The following is a 26,020-nucleotide window of genomic DNA, read 5'->3' as shown; positions in this document are numbered from 1 at the left end:
CACTGCTCTACAACAATTAAAACATCAGCATGTTATCAGCGCTCTTCTCATCCTAATCCAAAACATAGCACCCTACCAGCTACTAGGAGGAAAATTAACTCTGTCCTAGCTGAAACCAGGACATACTGTGATGTGTTTTGCTAGGTTTAAATTTCAGAAACAGAGTTAATTTTTGAATGCGTCTTCATGTTTGTTTTTTGTTTTTATTTCTTGCTTTAGTATCTGAAGTCCGTATATCTCAGAATGTTTCTCCTGATGTTCTTCTGGAGCACTCTGTGCCTTCATCCTGCCTGGTTCCTCCTGACTCATTCACTTTATCAAATGATAATGTGGCAACAGCTATTCAAACAGCCAACGTTATAAACCCAGCTGTACTTAAAGAACAGGTAAAGCAGCAATTTTTGTTTCAATATGGAAACTTTATGTATTAAATATCTTGGCATTGTATCTTTTTTTGTGCAAAATTAGATTATGTTTTAAGAACAAAAGCTGTCCTTTGGATGATTTCTGTGAGTTAGACTCTGAAGTAAAATAATTTTTGTTTCTTTAGGAGTGTGGAGTATAAGCAAATGGTGTTTAAATCCTCTGACTGGGAGACACAGTACTACTTTGGTGTGGACTGCAAGAGAGAAGTGTGTTTAAGAGCTATTAAAATGTTAAAGACATGCTGATAGTGCCAGGGATAAATGTAGGAAACAATAGAAGAATGGTTATTGTATTGCTGCTAAACCTGTAAAGATTACAGAATTGTCATAATTTTATGTTTTTTTTTTCAAGTGGTTTTAGTATTAGAGAATTAACACTTTTTTTTTCCTTAATTGGAATTAATTTTATTTTTATTCTTTTATATTCAGAGAATCAGAATACTGGGATGCTTTCCACTAGATCAGGTTGTCCAAAGCCCCACCCATCCAGGCCTTGAACCCTTTCAGGAGTGGGGCATTGACAGCTTCTCTGGGCAACCTGTTCCAGTGCCTCACTACACTCGTAGCAAATAATTTCTTCTGAATATCTAATCTAAATCTACCCTCTTTTAGTCTAAAACAATTACCCCTTGTCCTATTGCTATGCTCACTGATAAAGAGCCTCTCCTCATCTTTCTTCTAGGCCCTCTTTAGGTACTGGAAGGCTACTATAAGGCCCCTTGGGAGCCTTCTCTTCTCCAAGTTGAACAACTCCAGCTCTCTTAGCCTGTCTTCATTAGCAGAGGTACTCCAACCCTCTGATCATCTTTGTGGCTCTCCTCTGGACTTGCTTCAATATGTCCATGTCCTTCTTATCTTGGGGGACCCAGAGCTGAACGCAGTACTTCAGGTGGGGTCTCATAAGAGCAGAGTAGAGAAGGACAATCACCTCCCTTGACCTGCTGGCCACGCGTCTTCTTTTCATGCAGCCTAGGATATGGTTGGCCTTCAGGTGCAGGACCTTGCATTTGGCCTTGTTGAACTTCATGAGGTTTGCATGGACCCACCTCTCAAGCCTGCCAAGGTCCCTATGGATGGCATCCCTTCCCTGCAGTGTGTTAACTGCACTGCTCAGCCTGGTGTCATCTGCAAAATTCCTGAGGGTGCACTTAATCCCACTGTCCATGTCACTGACAAAGACATTAAATAATCACAGTTATAATACAGAACAGTGAGGATCACCACTCATTACTGGTCTCCACCTGGATGTTGAGCTGCTGACTGTAACTCTTTGAATGTGACCAGCCAGCCAATTTCTTATTCACTGAGTGGTCCATCTGTCAAATCCATGTCCCTCTGATTTAGAAGCAAGGATGTTGTGCAGGACAGTGTCAAATGCTTTGCACAGGTCCAGGTAGATGATGTCAGTTGCTCTTCCCTTTTTGACCTGTGCTGTAACCCCACTGTAGAAGGCCACCAGATTTGTCAGGCATAATTTGCCCTTAGTGAAGCTTTGTTGGCTGTCACTAATCACTTCTTTGTTTTCCATGTGCCTTAGCATAATTTCCAGGAGAATCTGCCACCATGGTTTTGAGAAATATTGTATATCGTGTTATTTTTTTCAGTTCTGTTTTTTTCCTGCATGAATTTAAAGATTGTGGCAGATCACAAAACTAAAAAAAAAAAAAAGCCTTATTTGTCATCTTGATCTCCGCTTGTAGCTGAAATTCTGCTGAGAATTGATGCAGCTTTTTTTTTTTTTTTTTTTCTGATGCCAGATAGGGTAATTTTCTGCCTTAAGCTCTTCATCTACCTCCCTGACAGTGTTTTGATCAGCCAATTACTATTGCAAGCAGGATGATGAAAATATGCTTTTTTTCAGCCACAACAGATCCAACTTTTTGATTTCAGCTAACAGTGAAAGATGAATAATCTGTATCCTTTCTGTTTGAGCTAGGCCAAAATCTTTAGCTTTTACCTCCATTCTCTGGAAAGAGCACTGTAGATATTCCAGCATACTAAGGCTTAGGTGCATTTTTTTAAGGTAAGAAATATCTGATAGGGTAGTCTTAATGAAAATATGTAATATGCTTTGCTACTTCTGAATAATCATTCTGAAATTCTGTTTTCAGGCTTTTTTTAGTTGTTCTCATATTTGTTTTGGACAGACCCATGCTTCCAAAAAACAATTTGCTGTCTTTTTAATGTAGGAAATAATACAAACTAAAGAATACAACATTATGAAGCGTTTCTAAGGAGAGAAGAAAAGTTGATAAGTCTCTTAACATTATTTTGAAATGGAGGTCAGACTTTGCCCTTCTGAATAAGACTAAAGGAAGGTGGTGGGCATAAAGCTATAATATTAGTTTGCCTGTTGGAGGATGTTAAGAGAACTGTATTTTTCTATAACTGTCTTCAACACCTCTTGAAATTTTATATTAAACTTCACCTTTGCAAGGTCCAATGTCACCATTTTTGCAAGCGCCAGACTTAAGATTGATGTATTACTCAGAAGTAGGGTTAGCACACTGAGCTTCTCTTTGCTTCTGATAGAAGGGAAATTGAGAGCACAAACTGCAGTTTTCTTTGTCTGCTTTATCTACTGGATCTTGTGCATCTATGTACAGTCAAGATCTCTATTCACAGAATCACAGAATCATCTAGGTTGGAAGAGACCTCCAAGATCACCTAGTCCAACCTCTGACCTAACACTAACAAGTCCTCCACTAAACCATATCACTAAGTTCAACATCTAAACGTCTCTTAAAGACCTTCAGGGATGGTGACTCAACCTCTTTCCTGGGCAGCCCATTCCAATGCCTAACAACCCTTTCAGTAAAGAAGTTCTTCCTAATATCCAACCTAAACCTCCCCTGGTGCAACCATAGCCCATTCCCTCTCGTCCTGTCACTGGGCACATGGGAGAATAGACCAATCCCCACCTCTCTACAGCCTCCTTTAAGGTACCTGTAGAGTGTAATAAGGTCGCCCCTGAGCCTCCTCTTCTCCAGGCTGAACAATCCCAGCTCCCTCAGCCGCTCCTCGTAAGACTTGTTCTCCAGACCCCTCACCAGCTTTGTTGCCCTTCTCTGGACTCGCTCAAGCACCTCCATGTCCTTCTAGTAGCGAGGGACCCAAAACTGAACACAGTACTCGAGGTGCGGCCTCACCAGAGCCGAGTACAAGGGGACAATCACTTCCCTAGACCTGCTGGCCACACTGCTTCTTATGCAAGCCAGGATGCTGTTGGCCTTTTTGCCTACCTGAGCACACTGCTGGCTCATATTCAGTTGACTATCAACCAGTACTCCCAGGCCCTTCTCTGCCAGGCAGCTTTCTAACCACTCATCTCCCAGCCTGTAGCTCTGCTTGGGGTTGTTGCACCCCAGGTGCAGGACCTGGCACTTGGCCAGTTGGCCTCAGCCCATTGGTCCATCCAGATCCTATCCTCCTATCCTCCTGCAGAGCCTTCCTACCCTCGAGCAGATCGACACATGCACCTAACTTGGTGTCGTCTGCAAACTTATGGAGGGTGCACTCGATCCCCTCGTCCAGATCATCGATAAAGATATTGAAGAGGACTGCCCCAGTACTGAGCCCTGTTATTTTGTTTGTTTTCCTTTGAATCTGGAGATGCTTATTCAGTAACCAAAAAGTCAATTATTTGAAGGTCTGTTTTGAATAAAAGGTATTAGGGGAATGAATTAAATCATATCAGTCAATTCTGTCTTAAAAAAAACATACTGAGATGTTTCTTTTACCATCCCTCCCCGAATCTCAAGTGCTGTTGGCTTTCAAAAAGCTAGAATAAAAATGGCAGTTGAAGTTAATTTACCATCTCTTTTCTTTGAAGTTTCTTTGTTGCTATATAAACAAGTAATGTTTATTTAATTTGTGGGGGGGGGCAACTTGAATTTCTGTTAATTATAATACAAAATACTTTAAATTTCACCTAATTTATTTTTGTGTTTTGCTTAACATACAGTCTTGTTTATGTTCCATCTGTTTTCAGTTGTATATTCAAGAAGCCTGTTTCAATTTCTGTACTTGTACAATTTACTGAAATAGTATTAACTGTTGTAGACATGTCCTGATTACTCTTATTCTCTTAGTCAAGCTCCAGTATATTGATTTCAGAAAAAAATAAATCTGTTTTTTAATTGGAATCCTTTTTAATCACTTCCCTTACCATGGCTGCTGTTTGTAGTCTGCATTGGGCAAAAACGTAAGCATGACTAATCCAAGGAGAGTTTATTTTGCTGTAAGTCTGAGTCTTTGAGACCAGTGATTTGTTTCATTTTTGTCCCTTTCTCACCTCTCTTTAGTATTTTGACCTCATTCAGAACTGAGATATCTAATATCCTCCTTCTTAAAGCCTTCTCCAAATTATTTCTTGAAAAGCTGTGGAGGAAATTGGAAGGATTGATCCGAATGCTGGTAGAATTACTAGCTATTGTTCTGTTGTTGGACCTTTCTTCTTGGCCAGCACATAGAACACGTGTGCATGGCTAACTTCAGAGAATTGTGGTTACAAATAAATAATCTTAGTGTTTATAGTTTTTAAATCTATAATTTCATTTGGAAATAAAATTTGACTTGAATGTTAAATTCCCTTTTACCATCTCCTTTAGAATCAAGTAGATATTCAAGTTGCCTCTTTGAATTTAAATGAAGACATATCCTTAGTCACATCAGCCATTGGTACAGATGATGAGACAAAGAGAAAAAACGAATTGAAGAGCTGTCTTCAACAAACTGTAGCAAACCTAGAAACCAAGCTTTGCACTGCTGAAGAAGAAAAAATAAAAACAAAAAAGGTATGACTTTTTTCATATAAATATTTGACATTTATATGGAATTTAAGTATAGTTTGAGCTGTCAGATTTATAGATTTGTTTTGGGAGAAATCAGGCAAATTTAAAAGAAATTATCCAAATTGAGCAAAAATACTTTTTCTTCATGTCAGATCTTTTGCAATGAGTCTTAAGTTTTAGGAAAAAAATGATTCCCCCCCCCCCCCCCTTTTTTTTTAAGATATAGAGAAAGATAAGATATCTCAGCATAAAGCTATGTAGTTAGTATTTATAGTGGCTCACCTGTGTTTTGGGAGTGAGCATGTGGTCACTGAAGTTGAAAGTTGATAGCCTTTGGCTATCTATATGAACATAATATATAATACTTCCTCCCCTCCCTCCTCCAGGAGTGCTGGTAACTAAATTCTTCATATTGCTTCCACAACGAATATGGTATAGTCCTACACCAAGTAGGACTACGTGTGTAGTTATGCATCTAAGCTAGTCAGAGGTCAATGAGACGCTGGAGAGTAAGAAGGTTTAATTTCTTGTATTCTTAATGCTGTTCATTGATAGCTATCAAGATGTGCTAGGGAAGAAGGAAATGGATTGTTGGAAATGAAAATGAGTATGGGGATGAGCCAAGAATGGGAAGGCCTGGAGTGGATTGATATTTGTAGGAGTTAAGTATGGAAGAAGGTTGGTAAGGTATAAGTCTATAAGCATAGACTTTAAGAGTAGATACTGAGAGCTGGGCTGTAAATGAAGAAGAGTTGCAAAATCTGTTTCTACCCCTACAGTTGAATCAGACTTTGAATATCAAGAACTGTTCTTATTTCATCCAAAAGCAGGACTGAACTAAACATACCTGCTCCTTTTGTCCTCCTTCTGACCCTTTCCGTTTTGCTTTTTGTTTGAATAGCTGTACAGCGATCTGGCAGGTTTCTGAAATGGCTTCTTGCAGGGCTGCAAAAATAGTTGCTTTTGAGCAACTGAAAAGGTGCCAGCAGCTTGCCTGTAGGAATTGGTTTGGTAGGAGCAACATCTGCATGTAAAACTCTTTAGCCCTTTCTACAGCAAATAATTTTGGAGTTTAGTCAGTAGGGTCATTCTCCTTCCTCTCTCTTGGCTCTTGCAGGAGGGATACTAGCACAGGATGTTAAAATTCTAGTAATTCTGGAACTGTAGGTAGAGATCATTAGGGCTGTATGGAACAGGATTTCTGCCTTTGGAGAGAAAACATGTTCTAAAAGTATGTTTAATAGGCTTTTCAAATGCATAAAGCTGGAAGCCACTACAAATATGAAAATATTTGACTTCAAATACCTTATGCTTCTCAAAATTGCAGTTTTTGTTATGAAGTTATGATAGGAAATGGCGTATCTTCAGAAATGAAACTAGTTGGAATGACGACCTGAATCTGTATTTTCACAATTCAAAAATGTTTGTAATTTTCCATATTTTATTTTCTAACCTTTGTAGGAATTAGAATATTTACTGGAAAAAAACAGTATTCTAGAAATGAATTTCTTGAAGGAAAAAAAAGAAAAGCTACTTAAATATCAAGATCGTTACAAGATGATCCAGGTAATTTCATTTCATTTCTTGTAGTATCTTGCTGTGTTCAGGGATATTTTGTGTGAAGTATGTTTCTGTTCAACAATTCCTCTGGTAAGTATCTTCAGGCCTGCTCCAGAGTTTTTTGAATTTGAAGAATTTTAAGGGTCTTCAAATCAGCCTGATTTTGACATTAGCAGGAATATAGGTTTAATAGTCTGCATCACTGTCTCTCAAATCGCATAACTGTAGTATGATCAATTTCATAGAGCACATTAAAATAAAACCACCAATTTGCCAAATAGATGCATATTTAACACTGTCTTATGTTCTAGAGTAGTTATGGCCCCTTACTTGGAAAATATTAGCTGACTTCAATATTAGTGGAGTAGTTTGTGTTACATAAAAAAACTGGAAAATATAATTAGATGCTAGAAAACAGAATTAAAATTGCTTCCATCACAAACATCGAGATCATTAAATACATGCTTGATGTCTCACATATATAAAATTTTTCTGTTTTACTTCCTAGAATTTATGGTAACCTATTTTTTTTGTATATGTGTGTAACATCATACTCAAATGTTTGCTAGCTATGTTATAAAACATGTTGCCTAAAAACCTTCTGATTTATGGAGTATCAGATTGGCTAAAGGAAATCATAAACTCTTGACATTTTAATTAGTGGATCTTATTTTTTTAATATTTTTTTAAATTACCTTAAAGTATTTTAATGGTACTCTTCATGCAGAAATATTTAAGTAGTGGAAATGTTACTTAGAATCATAGAATCATTAAAGTTGGAAGAGACCTCCAAGATCATCTGGTCCAACCATACCCCTACCACCAATATCATCCACTGTCCAACCTTTCCTTAAACACCCCCCTTAGGTTTGCAAATGTCCACCTGTCAGTTATACCTCTTTGTCAGACTCTACCGTTTTCAAGAATGCTAGATGAAAGGATCATAACCTTTAACTTTGTAGAAAATATCATGCATTTCCTCTTGTTTTCTGGATATAGTCAAAATCAAATCAGAGAAAAAATGTCATGCTTCTAAGACCTAAAAGTTAAAATTAATTTCATGAAATGAATATTGTGTGCCTTCTTTTAATACAGCTTTTAATGCCAATTACTTCTGTCTTTCTCCCTTGGCTTCTACAATACCAGGGCCAACACCTGTGGCCACACACTGAGTAAACTTGGCAGATACAAAATACAGATGTCCATCTCACTGGCATTTCTTTTTCAAGTAGAAACAGCTGACTATTAGCTCTTACTTGAAAAGCTTAAAAGCAGACTTTTGACTCTGGCATAGTTTTGGAAACTTTCAGGATAAGACTTTTAACGTAAATAATTCTGATGCCCTATACTATAGATGTGCATTGACTTCATTCCTTTTATATGAAGTTTTTGTTCTAATGTTTGGCTGTGACAATTGTCGTATAAGATGGGTCTAATACGTACTATAAGTGTACATGCATTATTTCGTGGTACTTTATATTCAATAATTGACCGTTAATCGCAGGTGCCGGAAGTCAGTTAATTAGTAAATCTATTCTCAAAAGCTGGTTTGGAGGTAACATAAACAAAAAGTCAGTGAGATCTTTAAACCAGTGTTGTGGTTTAACCCAGCCGGCAGCTAAACACCACACAGCCGTTCACTCACCCTCCCCCCTCCCTCTCTGGGATGGGGAGAGAAACAGGAAAGTGAAGCCTGTGAGTTGAGATAAAGACAGTTTATTAAGACAGGAAAATAATAATAACAATAATAATAATAATAATAATGATAATAGTACTACTAATACTAATGTGTACGAAATAAGTGATGCACAATGCAATTGCTCACCACCCGCTGACCGATGCCCAGCCTATCCCCGAGCAGCCGGCCCCCCACCCTGGCTAGCCACCCCTATATATTGTTCAGCATGACGTCAGATGGTATGGAATACCCCTTTGTCCAGTTTGGGTCAGCTGTCCTGGGTCTGTCCCCTCCCAGCTCTTGCTGCACCCCTAGCCTGCCCGCTAGCAGGACAGAGCGAGAAGCTGAAAAGTCCTTGGCTTGGTGTAAGCACTGCTCTGCAACAATTAAAACATCAGCATGTTATCAGCACTCTTCTCATCCTAATCCAAAACAGCACCCTACCAGCTACTAGGAGGTTAATTAATTCTGTCCTAACTGAAACCAGGACAACCAGGTAATATTTAGATTAAACTTTCCTCTTTTGTGAGTTTATTGTATTAAGTTCTGAGAAGATTTTATTAATCTGACTTTGTCAACTAAGTCAGTTATTTTATAAGCTTTATGGATTCTGAGGTCTGGCCTGGAATGACTTGGATTGATAAGAGATATTTCCCATTGTTAGTCCTAGCTTAAGTATTCCGTACTGATCCAGATAATGCTTTTTATTTTGTCACAAAATTGTTTAAATAAAATATGCTTTTAGGCTTTTTGATGATATTAATACAAACATTTTGAAAGATGAGATAAAGAGCATAAAGCATATACATATGTTTTCTCTGAGTTGGGTTAGCATGCTAATGAAGTGAATTGTGCTTTGCAATAGTCATAAAATTCTTCATCATAACTCTGAAAAAAACCTTACAGTTGCTCTGGCAATGCTGAAAATGGAAGAATTGAAGGGGAGTGATAATTGCTGCTCCTAATCATGGGGACCGACATTCAGAGTCCTTGGTATAGTGCTAGTGCTTAACCGGTTGATGATGATAATGGAGTGTTTCCGCATTTTTGCATGTGAAAGACAAGTAAAAAGTTCTGTTTCATCTAAATAAAGTCAACATTAAAAAAAATAAAGATTGAACAGAGCACGTAATATTTTTCCATTTTAATGTTGTTTCCATATGTTACTACAACAACCAGAGACAGTAAAGCGGCGGTTGTGGGTTCATAAATAGAATAAGCAAATTGGTATTAACTAGTATTATAGACTCATTTTAATATTTAATGTAATGGTCTCTTTGAGATATTGAACTCATGCAAGCTGGTAAAATTAGAATTATGATTCCCACACTCCTTGTAATTTCTTACTTACATAGGCAGGAACAAAACAGGCACAAATGTATGTCTGACTTTTTTTCCTTTTTGATCACATGGTCATAAGTATATTCATTTTATTTTCTTATCACCTCTGCTCCTCACTAAATGGGAGGTGCTGCATATTTTCAAGACATTCAGTGATAGGAGGCAATATGTTTTTTGACCATAATGCCGAATTAAGCCACTCTAATCCTGCAAATCTAAAATTTTGTGGCAGACTCATTGCAATATGTTGCAGAAATGAATAAATGCTACATTCTAAAACTACAAAAGAAATTTATAATATAGTGGGGGAAAAATGTTAAAGTAAATGCTTGTGTTAGTAGGTGACATTCTCTAATTTGCAGATCAGAAAGGGAACATTCAGTTTGAGAAGAGAAAATAGTGCCTGGGTTCTAGCGTTCTGAGTGGGACCTTGATTCTTTGGATAGATTGTTTAGTTGATAAGACTTACAATGTTTGGTCTATCTGGAGACAGCAGTTGTTGATGATTGACTGAGAACTGGATCATATTTTTTCCCTGCTATTTCTCTGATTTACCACACAGTTTTATTTGAAGTAATACTGCATTGCTGTTGGAAAATTCTAGTTGCGTTGTAGTTATACACATTTTTTCCCACCATCAACCCTTTCTGGAAGTTAAGCAGGCTTTTTTTTTTTTTTTTTCCACAGGACAATGTAGTTGATGTGGTATGATTTTCTTTTTGAAACAGACACTTTTTCTTTTGGCTACTGACATCTATTCTTCTAACTTAACAAATCCGTAGTTCTTCTGAAAGTAGTGAAGATGTTTTTGTGTGGAATCCTTTGTTTCTTTTTTCCATTTTTGTTTAGGAAACATATTTGCAATTTTTAATTAAAAAAAAAAGTGTCTTTTTGCTTATTTTATTTAACAATATTCTTATTGTTGCAGAAGGTTATGATTTAAAAATTAATTAGTTTAGTACTATGATTTTGTTTTGACTTGATGTTCTTGTGTCTAAAGTAGTAATTCAGATGGATTCCTTAAATGATGCTTTAGAAAGGTAAGAGAGGAAGATTATACCGAAGAAAACTGTAACATCAGTACATAATGATCCAAAGGTCGTGAACTAACTCATAGCTAGAATTAAATTGCATGGTAATATAAGTGTAATCATTGCTGTTATTAGATGTTTCATCTATTTATTTCTGTAGCTTTTTTATGTTTGGGTGGTTCTTTCCATTGAGTTCCCACTAAATGTAATATTTAAATTATAAAGCTTCAAATTATTAGCAAAAGACTTTAAGTGTAATTAAGTAAAGACAAGAAATGATAAATTTGAGATTTTGGGCTAGTTTCTTCCCTCATAATTCTGAAGGACGAGTTTGTTTTTATTCTGATTAATTTTGTTTTCCTTACATATTGGACCCATATAGCATGCTCCCTCATGTAGAATAAAATGCTTAATTGTCTCTTTCCTTGCTTTTGGAAATGATGCTTCAAAACCTTAAAATGTTTCATTTATATGTACCTTAGAAATATTATGTTCACGCTAGATTCATCATAGATTGATGCCTTTAGATTAAGTAAAATTTTATAAACAGTGATTTTGATCTTTACAAATCTCAAAACTCGCACCCAATACATGTAAAAATTTGTATTCGTAATATGTTGAAAAAGGAATGTTAAGTAATGTGGCTTATTGTGATGCTGCCTAATTTTGTGTGTATGGATACTTCTGCTTTTCCTCTTTCTGTTAGTATTTAAAATGATTTGCCTTACCTTAACCCCCTTAAAATCTTTGTGTTTAGATGCAAGCAATATCATAGTAATCTATTAATGAAATAAAAGACTGAATAAGTAAATACTAGCCTTGGTGGTTACATGCTAAATTTTCTATCGTAATAATATTAAAACTATGAAGTTATATTATATTAGTTGTATTAGAAAGTATCGCTTGGAGGAATGTTTCCGAGAATGAAAGAATAATTTCATTTTCACAATTGATGATGGCAGAATTGTTTTGCAATGATGACAGAAGGTTTTTCAGAGATAAGTTAGGATGTCAGTAGCTGAGAAGGGTAAAGCAAGACCACAGCGTTCTGTGTGTCTTGTAGTCTGAATGTTCATTGGTGTCCTGCAGAGGGGAGGAGGACAGCAGTTAAATGAGAATACAAGGTATTAATAGGGATTGAGGAGTGGGAAATTAATCATAGGTAACACTTCTCTTCACTGCTCCTAATGTGAAGCGAGGGGGTGGGGTTGCCCTTTATGTGAGGGAGCAAATAGAGTGTACCCAGCTCCACCTGGGAGAGGGTGAAGGACAAGTGGAGAGCTTGTGGGTGAGAATTAAGGGGCGGGCTGGTATGGGAGACACTGTTGTGGGGGTGTACTACAGGTCACCAGATCAGGAGGATGTGGTCGATGAGGCCTTGTACAAACAGCTGGTAGTAGCCTCATGATCCCGGGTGCTGGTTCTCATGGGGGACTTCAATTATCCAGACATCTGTTGGGTAAGCAACTTGGCCAGGCACGAGCAGTCCAAACGGTTCCTACAATGCGTTGAAGACAATTTTCTGATGCAGGTGGTGGAGGAGCCGATGAGGTGGGGGAGGCTTCTGGACCTTGTCCTTACCGACAGGGATGGGCTTGTTAGGGATGTGGAGGTTGGGGACAGCTTGGGATGCAGCGACCACAAGATGGTGGAGTTCAAGATGGAACTTGGTGGAAGAAGTAAGGCTAAAAGCAGGATTGCTACCCTGGACTTTCGAAGAGCCAACTTTGACCTCTTCCGGGACCTGCTTGGGAGTATCTCCTGGGCTAGGTTGCTAGAAGGCAAGGGTGCTTGTGAGAGCTGGGCAACATTTAAACAGCCCTTCTTCCAAGCTCAGGATCGGTGCATCCCTTAGAGTAGGAAATCGGGGAAGGGGTGCAGGAAATCTGCGTGGATGAGCAAGGAGCTAATCGATAAGATCAAAAGGAAGAGGAAGGTCTATGAAATGTTGGAAAAGGGCCTGTCCTCTTGGGAGGAGTATAGAAGTGTTGTCAGGGCTTGCAGGGACATGACAAGGAAGGCTAAAGCCCACTTAGAGATGAGGCTTGCAAAAGAGATAAAAGATAATAAGAAGGGTTTTTAAAGTATGTAAACAGTAAAAGGAAGACTAGGGATAATGTAGGTCCCTTGCTGAATGAGGGGGGTGTCCTGGTAACGGGAGACGCTGAGAAGGCGGAGATACTGAATGCTTTCTTTGCTTCAGTCTTTGCTTCAAGGACTCCCCCCTGGGACTCCTCGACCCTGGCGGGAGGAGAAACGGTCTGGGAAATGGAGGGCTGCCCCGTGGTTGACCCAAGGGTAGTTGGGGAGCGTCTGAGTGGGCTCAACGCACACAAATCCATGGGTCCTGATGGGATGCATCCACGTGTGCTAAGGGAGTTGGCAGAGGTGATCGCCGAACCGCTCTCTATCATCTTTGAAAGGTCCTGGAGAACAGGAGAGGTGCCTGAAGATTGGAGGATAGCCAATGTCACTCTGGTCTTCAAGAAGGGCAAGAAGGAGGATCCGGGAAACTACAGGCCAGTCAGTCTCACCTCTGTCCCTGGAAAGGTGTTGGAACAGCTTGTTCTGGATGTCATCTCCAAGCAACTGGAAGAGAAGAATGTTATGAGGAGTAGTCAGCATGGATTTACTAAGGGGAAGTCGTGCTCGACCAACCTCGTTGCCTTCTATGATGACATCACCAGCTGGGTAGATGGGGGGAGAGCAGTGGATGTCATCTACCTTGACTTTAGCAAGGCTTTCGATACTGTCTCCCATGACATCCTGATAGCAAAGCTGAGAAAGTGTGGGATAGATGAGTGGACAGTAAGGTGGGTTGAGAACTGGCTGACTGGCCGAGCTCAGAGGGTGGTGATCGGCGGCACAGAGTCCAGCTGGAGACCTGTGACTAGCGGTGTTCCCCAGGGGTCAGTGCTGGGTCCGGTCTTGTTCAACATCTTCATTGACGACCTTGATGAGGGAATAGTGTCTGCCCTCAGCAAGTACACCGATGACACAAAGCTGGGAGGAGTGGCTGACACGCCAGAAGATTGTGCCACCATTCAGCAAGACCTGGACCAGCTGGAGAGATGGGCAGGAAGAAACCAAATGAGGTTTAATAAGAGCAAGTGTAGAGTCCTGCACCTGGGAAGGAACAACTGGATGTATCAGTACAGGCTGGGGGACGACCTGCTGGAGAAGAGCTCTGAGGAGAAGGACCTGGGGGTCCTGGTGGACGACAGGTTGACCATGAGCCAGCAGTGTGCCCTCGTGGCCAAGAGGGCCAATGGGATCCTGGCATGCATTAAAAGGAGCGTGGCCAGCAGGTCAAGGGAGGTGATCCTCCCCCTCTACTCTGCCCTGGTCAGGCCTCACCTGGAGTACTGTGTCCAGTTCTGGGCTCCCCATTACAAAAAAGACAGGGAACTCCTGGAAAGAGTCCAGCGGAGGGCCACAAAGATGATACGGGTCCTGAAGCATCTTCCCTATGAGGAAAGGCTGCGAGACCTGGGTCTGTTCAGCCTGGAGAAAAGAAGACTGAGAGGGGATCTTATCAATGTTTATAAATACCTGAAGTGTGGGAGACAGAGGGATTTGGCCAACCTCTTCTCAGTGGTTTGTGGGGACAGGACAAGGGGTAATGGCCACAAGATAGAGCACAGGAAGTTCCACACCAACATGCGAAAGAACTTCTTCACGGTGAGGGTGACAGAGCACTGGAACAGGCTGCCTAGGGAGGTTGTGGAGTCTCCCTCTCTGGAGATATTCAAGGCCCGTCTGGACGCCTACCTGGGCAGCCTGCTCTAAGGAGCCTGCTTTGGCAGGGGGGTTGGACCCGATGATCTTTCGAGGTCCCTTCCAACCCCTTCGATTCTGTGATTCTGTGATCTTGTCCAAGGGATGGTTCCTTTTCTAAGGGATCTCATCCTATAGTTGTGATGCATGTGTCTCTGATGTGGCCTCAGCATGGCTGGTGTGCATAGGGTACAGATGACTGAAGGGTAACCTTTCTGGTCTGCTCCTTTCCTAAGTCACCTTCTCCTTCCAACCACCCTGCGTCATTAGATTTTTTGCCTGTTCCTTGTCTGTTTTTGTTCCTACTTGTATTTCTATGCTTGCTTCTGACGTTGCTAATGGATAAAGTCAGCTGTCCTTCTTTCCTTCTTTCCGCCTTCATGTCTTCCTTTCTCATCCAGTACTGGCAACTGGGGAGTAGAATTCTGCTTCTAGCATGGGTCCTGCCAGCATTTGAGAGAAGAACAAATTGGGCTTTCTAAATTGTTCAGCCAGTTTTCCTGTTGTTGCAGGCATTCTGTCTGCTTTCAGCCAGCTCGAGAACTGTGATACGTGGTCCATCACCTGCCCAGATTGTGAGTGGTCTCAGTGGCTGAAACATGTCACATTAGATTTGAAATGGACACCTTTATTGAGAAATAGTCCTGTTCACGTTGACAACAGGAAGGTTTCAAAGTCTGTGTATTTGGGATAAACAAAGATGATCCCAAAGAGAAAGCTTCCTATTCTGGAACACCCCAGAACTGTACTTTTAATGTGCATAAGCAACAAACATTCATTTACTAAAGTAATTTCATGAAACAATTCTGAAGTAACAGGGTGAAATGGTCATGTTTACTAATGCTAGTTGGTCATATGATTAATAAATTTTGTAATCTGTGTTGGAAGATATAACTTTCTTTGGAGGCAAGTATTCCGTGTGCATTAATTCTCTGGTAAATGTAGTGTACCCCTATGCAGCTAGACACATTTTTAAGTTCTGATAAAGAGAACAGTTTTTCTGTTTTGGAGGGTAGCTCTTTGGGGGGGCTGGAGGGGAAATCAAGTGATAGAAGATAGCATCCAAGAATTTGTCTGTTGCCATTTTAAAGAACCTGAAATGATGTACAGCATGAGTCATGTTTTTTCTTCAAACTGAAGTTCACCTTTGACATTCATTTTGTGATTATTCATGCTGCAAAGGTTGTCTACTTTCCAGAGAACCTGATGAAGCAGTAGCTGACAGATTTGCTTATGATTGCAAGCTGAGTATACCTTGATAAAATGCCTTACAACAATCTGTAAACATGGTAATTGAAGAGAAGAAATTATTTGTGCTCCCTGCCCCCAACATCTCTATCTGAATTCAAAGGGAAAAGTTGCTGTTTTCCTTAACTGAAACATGACAGTGTATAAGAATGCTTGGGGGGGGGGGGCGGCCTGGACCTTAACTATAGCCTGTTTTATGCTAAAGTTTCAGTTAGATTTTAAATAATTCCACCTTAACTTGAGTTCTGATAGGAAGAGGATGATGGAAAACTACAGACTCAAATGCATTCTCAGTATGGATTGGCCATAATTAAGCTGGTCAGCTGAAATCTGAAGATATACATTCTTCTATTACTGGTAAGTTAGGTTATGAAACAGTTCCTTTTCTTGAGCTGACTCTGAAGATTTAGGGATGACTGACATACCTACACCATGTAAACAGGGAAAATACCTTACAGTTTTGCTGTCATTCCTGTTTCTGTACTGTTGAAGTAGATTAAACATAAATGCTTCTGTGCTTGCACACTTGCTGTGCTGAACCAGTTTAACAACTCTGATTTCAGTTTGTCCACACATAGACACTAGAAATGTCATCAATTTTAATATAATCTTCCTTGGATTTTAAATGGAAATTGAGTGTCTAATTTACATGACATACTTCACAAATCTCTTAAATTTAAATTTAATTTAAAAATGTTAATGCTGTCTTGTATTTGTTAATGGAAACTGGAAACTTGCAGATAATTCAGAATCTTGGCCAGGAGTAAATAACTTCCAGTATGACTGATGCTGCTTATGATTATGTTAGTGGTAAAGCACATATGAAAGCTACTTTAATTAATTATTAAATATCAGTCTAAAAGTTAGTTACTCACAGAAAGCATTTGATAGTATTTGACAGTTAAGTTAGTTACATTTTTTGCTATCATACTTTATAGGAAGCTCTTTGCTTCCCCTGTATATTAATTATCAGTTTGAAAACTACTGTTCTAAAAATAATTGTGATAAAGTAGAAATAATCCATCTAAAAGACTTTATTTCATTCAAATCATTGCACCTGAAGAGACCTCTTGAGTCATCTAGTTGAACCTCAGATTGCTCAGCACAGTGTCCAGTTGTGTTTTGAATATCTGCACAGATGGAGTCTCCACAGTCTCAATGGGCAACCTGGTGACCACTCTCACAGTAGAAAGGTTTTCTTATGTTCAAGCAGAATTTCCTGTATTTCAGGTTGTGCCCAGTGCTTATATCTTGTCACAAGGCACTACTGAGAAGAGTCTGGCTCCTTCTTCTTCATTCCCTCCCATCAGGTATTTATACACATTAAGATCCACCTTGACTTCTTCTCCAGGCTGAATACTCCCAAGCTCTCTAAGCCTCTCATTGTATGAAAGATGCTCCAATCCCTTAATCATCTTTGCAGTTCTTTGCTGAGATCATTCCAGTATGGTCATGTCTTGTACTGGGGTGCCTGGAACTGCGCATAGTCCTCCAGATGTGACCTCGGCAGTGTTGAGCTGAGAGGAAGTACCATGTCCCTCAGCCTGCTGGTAACACTCCTAATGCAACCCAGGATACCATTGGTCATTCTTGCTGACGGCCATGTATTGCTGAGTTGTGGTCAGCGTGTCCACCATGTCTCACAAGTTTCTTTCTCTGCAAAGCTGTTTTCCAGCCCTTTGGTCCTTGGTGTGTACTGGTTAATGCCCAGGTGCAGGACTTAGCGTTTCCTTTTGTTGAACTCCACAGGGTCCTCAAAAGGCTGAATGGCAGAATGATCAGAATGATACTCTTTCTGGTTTTGTGTCATCTACAGACTTGCTGATGGTGCACTCTACCTCATCATCTAGATCATTAAAGAAGAGTTTAGACAGTATTGGTCCCCCAGTATTAGGGTATGCCACTAGTGCCTTGTCTGCAGGTAGACTTTGTGCCACTGATCATAACCCTCTGAGCTCAAGCATTCAGCCAGTTTGTCCACCTCACTTTCCATTTATCTAACCTGTACTTTTTGAGCTTATCTAGGAGACTGACTAAAGCCTTGCTTCAAGTTGAGATAAATAACTCAAGACAAACACCACTAACTCCTCATCCACCAAGATAGCTGTTGGTTAAGCATATTTTTTTCTTTTTAAGTTCATACCAACTACTACCAATCACCTTCTTCTATTTCATGTGTCTGGAAATGGTTTCCAGAATCAATTGCTCCATCACCTTCATAGGGAACGAGGTGAGGCTGACAGGCCTCTTTCTAGCCCTTCCTGAAGACGGGCATGACATTTGCTTTCCTCCGGTCCTTAGAAACCTCTCCTCGTTGCCATGATCTTTGAAAAATAATTAAGTAGCCTCAAAATGACATCAGTCAGCTCCCTCAGCACTTGTGGCTGCACCCAGTCACGCACCATGGACTTGATAATGTTTGTTTTGTTTTAGTGTTCCGTAGTATGATCTGCTTCCATTGAGGGTTTAAGCCCTCCTTGCTGCAGACTTTCCCTAGAGTCTTAGGGACCAGTCTTAAGACATTGAGACAAGGCATTTTTTGTGTCCTTTGCCACCAGGGCCCCCTTCCCAACTCAGCAACAGGTTTGTGTTTTTCCTAGCCTTCCTCTTGATATTAATATATTTCTGGAGTAAATTTTGTTGTTGTTGTTGTTGCCCTTCACATCTCTTGCCAGGTTCAACTCTAAGTGGGCTTTGGCTTTCCTAACCCTATATCCCTACGTGCTTGGGACAGCATCTCTGTATTCCTTCTGGATCACCTGTCCCTGCTTCCACATCCTGAACAATTCCCATGATTTTAGTGAGGAGCTCCTTGTTCATTCATGCAGGCTTCTTGCTGCCTTTGATTTCCTGCTTGTCGGGATGGACCATTCTTGAGCTTGGAGGAGTTGATCCTTTAATAGGAATAACCTCTCTCGGAGCCCACCTGTTTCTCATGGGATTTTTCTTAGCAGACCCCCGTAAGAGACCAAAGTCTACTCATAAAGTCCAGTGTTGTGATCCTGCTTTTTGCCCTGTTCCCTCCTCTCAAGATCCTGTACTCCACCATCTCGTGGTCATTGCAGCCAATGCTGTTGTGCATTTTCACATTCCCAAACAGAACTTCTATGTTTGTATCAGGCCCAGCAGAGCACCCAAGAGACTGACATAGTCAGCTGTGTTAGAAAGTTGTCAGCGTGCTCCAAAATTCTTTTGGATTGCTTGTGCCCTGCTGTGTTGTCCTTCCAGCAGATCCTGGGGTGCTTAACATTCCCCATGAGGACCAGGGCCTGCAAATGTGAGGCTTCTTCCAGATACCTGAAGAAGGCCTCATCTACAGCAGGCAGATGCAGCCATGTCAGCTATGTTGGCCTGCCCACTAATCCTGACCCTGACAGTTCTTGACTGATCACCTCCCTCAAAACAGAGCTCTGTGCCTTCCAGCTGCTCTCTTACATCAAGGGCAACTCCTTCTTCTTGCCTTCCTGGCCTTTCCTTCCAAAAGACTGCATTTATGATTCTGAAAATGGTGTTACACAGGAGATGGGAAACAGGTCTCAGAGGTAGGTGCTTTATGTGGCTGGAGTACTCAAAAATGTGTTTTCTTACAAAACTAATATATGACTTACATCCTGTTAAATACCATCTTCTAAGAAAATATTTAGGTTGGTTTTAGGTGCAGACATGGAGGAGACAGAATACTAATAATGAAAAATAGGTGTGAAAAAATTTATCAACTGTACCTGCAACTAAGCTTATAAATGAGATTCCTGGAAACTTTACAGGTCACAGCAAGGTTTAAAATGGAACGCTGAAAAATAGATATTTCAGAAAAGGTACTTTTACAGATAGCAATGCATCATTTTGCTGATCTGTTAAAGCTATTTATGGATGTGGCAACAATACTATGCCCACTTCTTTTTCAAGTGTGTGCCAGATACTTCACATATATTTCTCCACCTTTTTTTTTTAAAAAAAATTTCTCTTGTTACTTTTCCTTCAGACAATCATTTTTATCCTGTCTCTATTAATCACTTGAATTGTTTATCTTTTGGCCTGTATTTTTTTTGAGTTTTAGTGTCTTCATTACTCAAAATTATTTTTGCAGACTATGAATAAAAGGACTCTTTATTCCTTTTAGGAAAAGATTCTTCTCCCTTGCCTTATGTTTTCTTTTTTCTTTTCTTTTTTTTTTCCTTCAGACTTAAATTCCTCTTTTTCGTTCAAATTTAAATTCTTTTTTTTTTTTTTTTTGGTTTATTTTATTATCTTGTGGCTAGCTGGAAGAGTGGAAATTAAGACTTAGCATGGTGGATTTCTTTTAGAAATATTCTGTCTCTTATGATATTGCACTGTTAGTTAACAGCTTTGAATACCCAACTTGCCTTGCACTGTATTCAGTTAGTCATATAGCTGCCTAGCGTTTTTTCACAATCAGGTACCACCTTTGACTGTTTGGTTTTAAAGATATACCAGGGGTTGTGCTTAGACAACTTTAATTTTTCAAGGATGTAAGTAAGTAAAAACAACAACAACAACAACAACAAAATCACATTATATATATTGTTTTGAGACCAAGGTTCCTGTCTTACCATTTTAAAACTGGCCTGGCCTGTTTTATGGTGCATCATAAATTTATTTGAATGAATTGACTAATATGTTGTGTTTCTCAAGTCCATCACAGATAGTACACAAATCCATTCACAGTGAGTGTGCTCAAGATGATTCATTTTTTATCTGTTTAACCTGGGAATTCTAACTGAGACTGTTGTGAATGTCCAAAATATATTTAATTCACTGGCAAATTGGAGTTCATTAGCACCAATCTTATCAAGATTTTCACTAGATCTAGTGTTTGTAGAAATTGTATTTTGTTGGAAAAACATAGTGAGAATGTGCAAAATGTACTTAGAATTAAGACCTATGTAGAGTAGAACTACCATGGTTGGTCTGTAAAGGCAATGCTTCTAGGTAGATTATCTGTTAATTGGCATGCACTTGGGAATTATTTGGTACTTGATACGCACATGTGGGGAACAATACCAAAGCAACTCCATATCTCTGGATCAACTTGAGTCCTGTTTGTATTCAGTGTAAGTTATCTGATACTATTAGTGAAATTATCGTACTTGAACATTGCTTACAATCAAAATACAAAATCTTATGCAATGTCAGTCAAAATTGTTAAATACTTTTACCAGCATTTTTGTTTTTCATGCTAATATAATTGGGAGAGATCAAGATACATAACAAACTTTAGGATATTTTTGGAACAATTTTAAAGCATTGTCCCTTCCTTTATCTTTAACTGCTAAATCGTATTTGTTTCAGTGTTAATAAGTTTTGAAGGGTCACAGAATACACCTTATAATATCGGTAGAAATTTTGTTGCCTATTTTACCTATTAGACACCTTTTAATTTACTACAAACTGTATTAAGTTTTATGTATATTGCACATTTGATTCTGAATTAGTTTAGTTGAAATAACATAATTTGTCATGTATTAAGTGACTGTATTTGTATAAATATATATTCTAACCTAAAATTCATATGCTGGAGGTTGATTACTATTTAACTAAGAAAAACTCACGTGACTTGCATGTCAAAATTAATTATACTAATGCATCTTTTATCCCTGTGAAACTTCCTTATTAATTATGCCTTTAAAATTTAGGCTCTTTTTGCTTAGAGTAATGCAATTGCTGTGATTTTAATATGTAGGCAAAATGTATGGCATCTTAATTTTAACAGAGCTGTAAACTACTGCCAAGGTAGGTAAGAGGTCATTTCTGTCTAGTTCTTGATATTGAGAGAGTAGTTACAGTGGTAAAATATTACTTATTGCAGTTATCACAATAGAACATAAATACAGCAATTTCATATCATCGTTTTAAAACTGCTGACTGATTATGAGAAACTTAAAAAAATAAGATTAGGGAGATGATGAAGAAAAGACATGGTAAAAGTCATCTCTATACACCAACCTAACTAGATTACACATCCAACTTTATTTTGTCTTTAAGTAAAAATATGTTTATACAAAGTAGTTTTTTAACACGCATTCTTACACAGAATACTTTTGATTTTGCTTAGATATAATCATAGTGACACTAATTACTTAGTTACTTCACTGCTACTGTTCTTAAAAAAATCAAAATAAAACTTTGCTTCTGAGACTTGTATATTTTTTCCTCATTAAAAGCTTAAAAGGACTAGAACAATGTGTGACATTTAAAGTAATCATGTACTTAAACTACTGAGAATTTTTTTACTTTTTTTGGCAGAAGTTTTATCTTTTAAAGAAAACTGATACTAGTGGAAACTAGAAAATCCGTTCTTAAACCTGAAGGATGTTGAGATAAATTAATTGTCTAAACCAGACTTTCCTAGTTCTATAGAATTCCTTAAATATACCTGTTACTTAGACTCAACAGACACTATTTTAGTTTTGTATTTGCATTATAAATTTAAGCATCCTCAAGAAAGTAATTGTTTAGGATGATCAGCATTTGTTTCCAGAAATAAATACCATAATGAAATTTCACTTAAAAATCTGTTAAGTGCAAGTCTGATTAATGATTAAAAAATAATCCAAGATACTGAGGATGAAGGACTGAGAACAATTTTGAATTCCATCATGCATCATAATATTTTTCTGTACAGTAAGTGCAGAATTACTGGCTGAAGTAAATTTAGTTAATTTTTATGTTGGGAGAACAGTCCACGTTTCTGTGCTAGGTTTTCAAAGAGCTTAGTCTTAAGTCTGAGTTTGAAATAAGTATATAGAAAGAAGTGAATGTGTCATTGCAAAACAAATTTCCGTTCACCTGCTATATAGTATCTGAAATAGGTCTCAATAACTCAGGGGAAAGTTAAAAAGGGAAAATATAGTTTGAGCTCATAAGCAAGAAGGAATGAAAAATATTCTGGACCTCCCTTATATTCAGGCTGTGTAACCAGAAAAGTGTTTTTTTGTTGTTTGTTTCTTTGTTTGTTGTTGTTGTTGTTGTTGTTGTTTGTTTGTTTTTTAATAATTGAAGAGTCTCCTTGTTAGTGCTGAATAAGAAAAGGAAATAGCTATTTCCATCTTCATGACCTAAACCGTAATTTCAGGCAGTGTTTCACTCTGTTGGCTGTTTCTGTGGCATTGTTTTTGCTAAATATTAATAATAATACATCATCCTTTGGACTATTTAATGTTTGCTATTTAAAACTACTACGAAGCTATTCTTATTGAAGTTCTATGATAATGTAATTTTTTTCAAGCATGACGGTATGTATCATTTGTTTCCATTGAGGAAAATTTCATGTCAAGTTCATACCATACTTTTTTTTTGTAGCAGTTAAAATTTTGATTTAAACTATCATGATGTTTTTTGCAGTGAGTTGTGCTAAACACTTCAGATTGAAGATGCAAGAAATACTGTACTAGGTTATGATGAAAATTAACTGCTTCTGGGGAGATCTTGCTTTTCTTCCTTCTTTGTTTTCCAGCCTTTGTCTGGTGTTCTTCAAAATTGTTATTGCTTACATTTGTGATTTACATAGTGACTGTATTAAATGAGGAAAATTATTTAAGTCTTAATGAGATTTGGCCAAAAATGCAGTGAACATCTCATATGCTTGGAGAAAGGATATGTTAGCTAACTAGTAACAAAGAACACAGGAGTAGTCTGAAGATATCATATCTCATGAAAATATGCAAAAGCTCTCAAGCGTCTTGTGGCATTTGCCTCCCTTCTTACATCAAGGTACTCTCTTGGATATTCTTTTGAGAACAGAATACTTATTAAATAAAAACAGTAACTCTTATACATATATTCCTATAGCAATTCCTATAACAAATTAATTTCATAAATTTTCATAAATTTTCAACACATTCCTATTGTCACCACCAATTACATCATCTTTTCAGACACCAGTCACTGCCATAACTGACTAATTTTCCATTGCACGGTGGAAACCCAATAGTATTTTTGAAGGAAGAAGTAATTTTTTAATTTGATTTTTGATATTTTGTATTTTTAATCTGTGCACTTTAGGTTTTTAAGTGTGGCCTCCTGGCTTGTAAATACCTTTACATATGCTTAATAAACCTGCATGCATCCAGTTGAGGAAGGCTGCATTTCAGAAGAATTTCCTTTTGCTTTTCAAAAACACTTGCAGCCAAAAGCCTTACTATAAGCAATGTTTGGGCCCCTCTGAAGAGGGGAGCTACTCAGAACAAGAACGTGTCTTAATCATGATTTTTCTCATCCGGATTAGCCAATTTGTGGGAGGTCTGACGTAGTCTAAAATACCAAGAAATTTCAAACAAAGTTATAATACAGCTAAAGCTTTCAGTCAAATTCAGTCCCAGTGCTACAGCCTTTAAAAATCCATGTTTTGATATGTCTTATACAACAAAAAGTGTGAGCTTGTTTCTGCATCCCTGCCAGCTGGCTTGTAGAAAGGAACTGAGGGACTCTTGTGAAGGGGGGAATATGTATGGTCTTAGTTTGTAGAGTTAGAGGAAGTGATATTTGTGTCCAAAATAGAATTCCTTTGCCTCTCCCTGTCACTTTTTCAGCAACAGGAGAGTTCTTGCTGATATTGTTTTATCCTACTCCTGATTTTGTTGGGGAAAAGTATGATCTCTGCTTTGTGGTTTTTGAAACTACACATTGAATAGATTAAGTGGAGCTGTGGGGAGAGTTCCTGTTGTACCAAAGAAAGAATTTCAGGGGTGAGAAGAAGGAAAAGAGGGAGTGAGAGGGGAGAGCATAATATAGAGACAATATAACGGCAAAGTGACAATGATCTAGAGAGTGTGTCTTAGATACAGGAATGGAAAAGTCAGCTACTTCTTCAGTTATGTGTGCAAGTCTTGGAGGGAAGTGCAGTTCTCTATCCATGACAATGGGGGAAAGCAAGACTGTATTAGAAGACAGAAATTAGATATTAATCATGTTAATTTTGTTTGTCGCTTTATCTGTTCGTTGTTGGTGCAGGAGGAAAATTTCTAGGCAGTTTTCTTTCAGTTCTTTCCTTAAGAAAGATTTTCTGTAACGGGAAAGTTCTTGGATATCCTCTTACAGCTTCAACTGAAGTAAATAAAAGTCTCAACTGAAGGCTAAATTTGACTTTTTTTTTTTTTTCTAACGTTGTCCCTTTGTCCCTAACTTTGTGTTTCATCTTCAATTAATAGTCTGCTCTTAGGATTCAATCTTTCAGAAAGCCTATTACACAAAAGATTTGATACCGTTTCTCAAAGAATCTTTGACAGTTTTGGTTTTGTCTTGATGTCATCTATTGTCAAGGATGTTGAATTTTATTTCTTGTATCTTTTGAAAAGCACATGTATATGTGCCTTTGTTTTCACTATAATTTTTAGTATTTTGAATATTTTCCTGAATCCATTTGCCTTTTTGACAATTTCTATAATAGTATCACTTTTTTTTTTTTTAAGATGCATTAGGTGATGATACAGTTTCATGATCTGTAGTTGTTAAAATGTAGCAGGTCTGTGTGAGTAAAAAAAAAAACACACAAAACTATCATTGTAATAGCTTTTAGTTACCTCTAAGTAACATAATACAGTATCAATCATTGGCTTTTTCAGAATATGTTACAACTGATGTGTTCTGGTTTAATAAAAATATTTTTTGGTGATTTAAAGACTTTGCTTAGAGGAAGAGAATAGATGTGTTGGGGTACTTTGTGTGCCTGAATCTCTGGTATGGATGATGGATGTTCTTTCATTAGGAAGGCAGGGCAGAAGAGGAGGTGAGGCTGTCATTTGTAAGAATAAACAGCATCATACCATGGAGAATTGGAGAGGATGGATCACAGAGTTTAGGAGAGCTGAGTTTTAGTCAGATGATGAGAGATCTGGCTGATGTCACTCTGAGATCACTATCATTTCAGAGACTGAGGAAAGCCTGATTATAGGGGAAAGGTAAGGATGATTTGCAGATCTACAGGCTTGCCAGTCTGTTAGTCCTTGGGAAAAGTATGCAGCAACTGAGCAACTGCCATTGGCAGCCATTTTGGGGTAGATGAAGAAAGCTGGAATAACGAAGGGTTTACCAAAAAATACTGTGCCTAATGAACCTTGATTGACTTCCGTGTCAAACCAATGAGACTGTGAATGAGGGGAATACAGTGAACACTGTATATTGACCTGAGCATGGAGAAGAGAAGGCTTA

At 38.4% G+C, this 26,020-nt stretch overlaps 1 protein-coding gene across 2 annotated transcripts in view; it reads left to right on the top strand.

Annotated features, from left to right (window-relative positions):
- CCDC91 (coiled-coil domain containing 91) overlaps nucleotides 1–26,020 on the top strand; it is a 165,849-nt gene that overhangs the window by 35,077 nt on the left and 104,752 nt on the right. For both annotated transcript variants that reach the window (XM_040545004.1, XM_040545006.1), the window contains exons 6-8: nucleotides 220–386; nucleotides 5,036–5,221; nucleotides 6,680–6,784. In XM_040545004.1, the coding sequence (XP_040400938.1) occupies nucleotides 220–386; nucleotides 5,036–5,221; nucleotides 6,680–6,784 (458 nt within the window). The remainder of the gene's footprint in view (nucleotides 1–219; nucleotides 387–5,035; nucleotides 5,222–6,679; nucleotides 6,785–26,020) is intronic.

This window comes from Cygnus olor, chromosome 1, assembly GCF_009769625.2.
Source record: "Cygnus olor isolate bCygOlo1 chromosome 1, bCygOlo1.pri.v2, whole genome shotgun sequence".
NCBI lineage: Eukaryota > Metazoa > Chordata > Aves > Anseriformes > Anatidae > Cygnus > Cygnus olor.
Note: the sequence above shows the minus strand (reverse complement) of the source record. Positions and strands in the feature narration are given on the sequence as shown.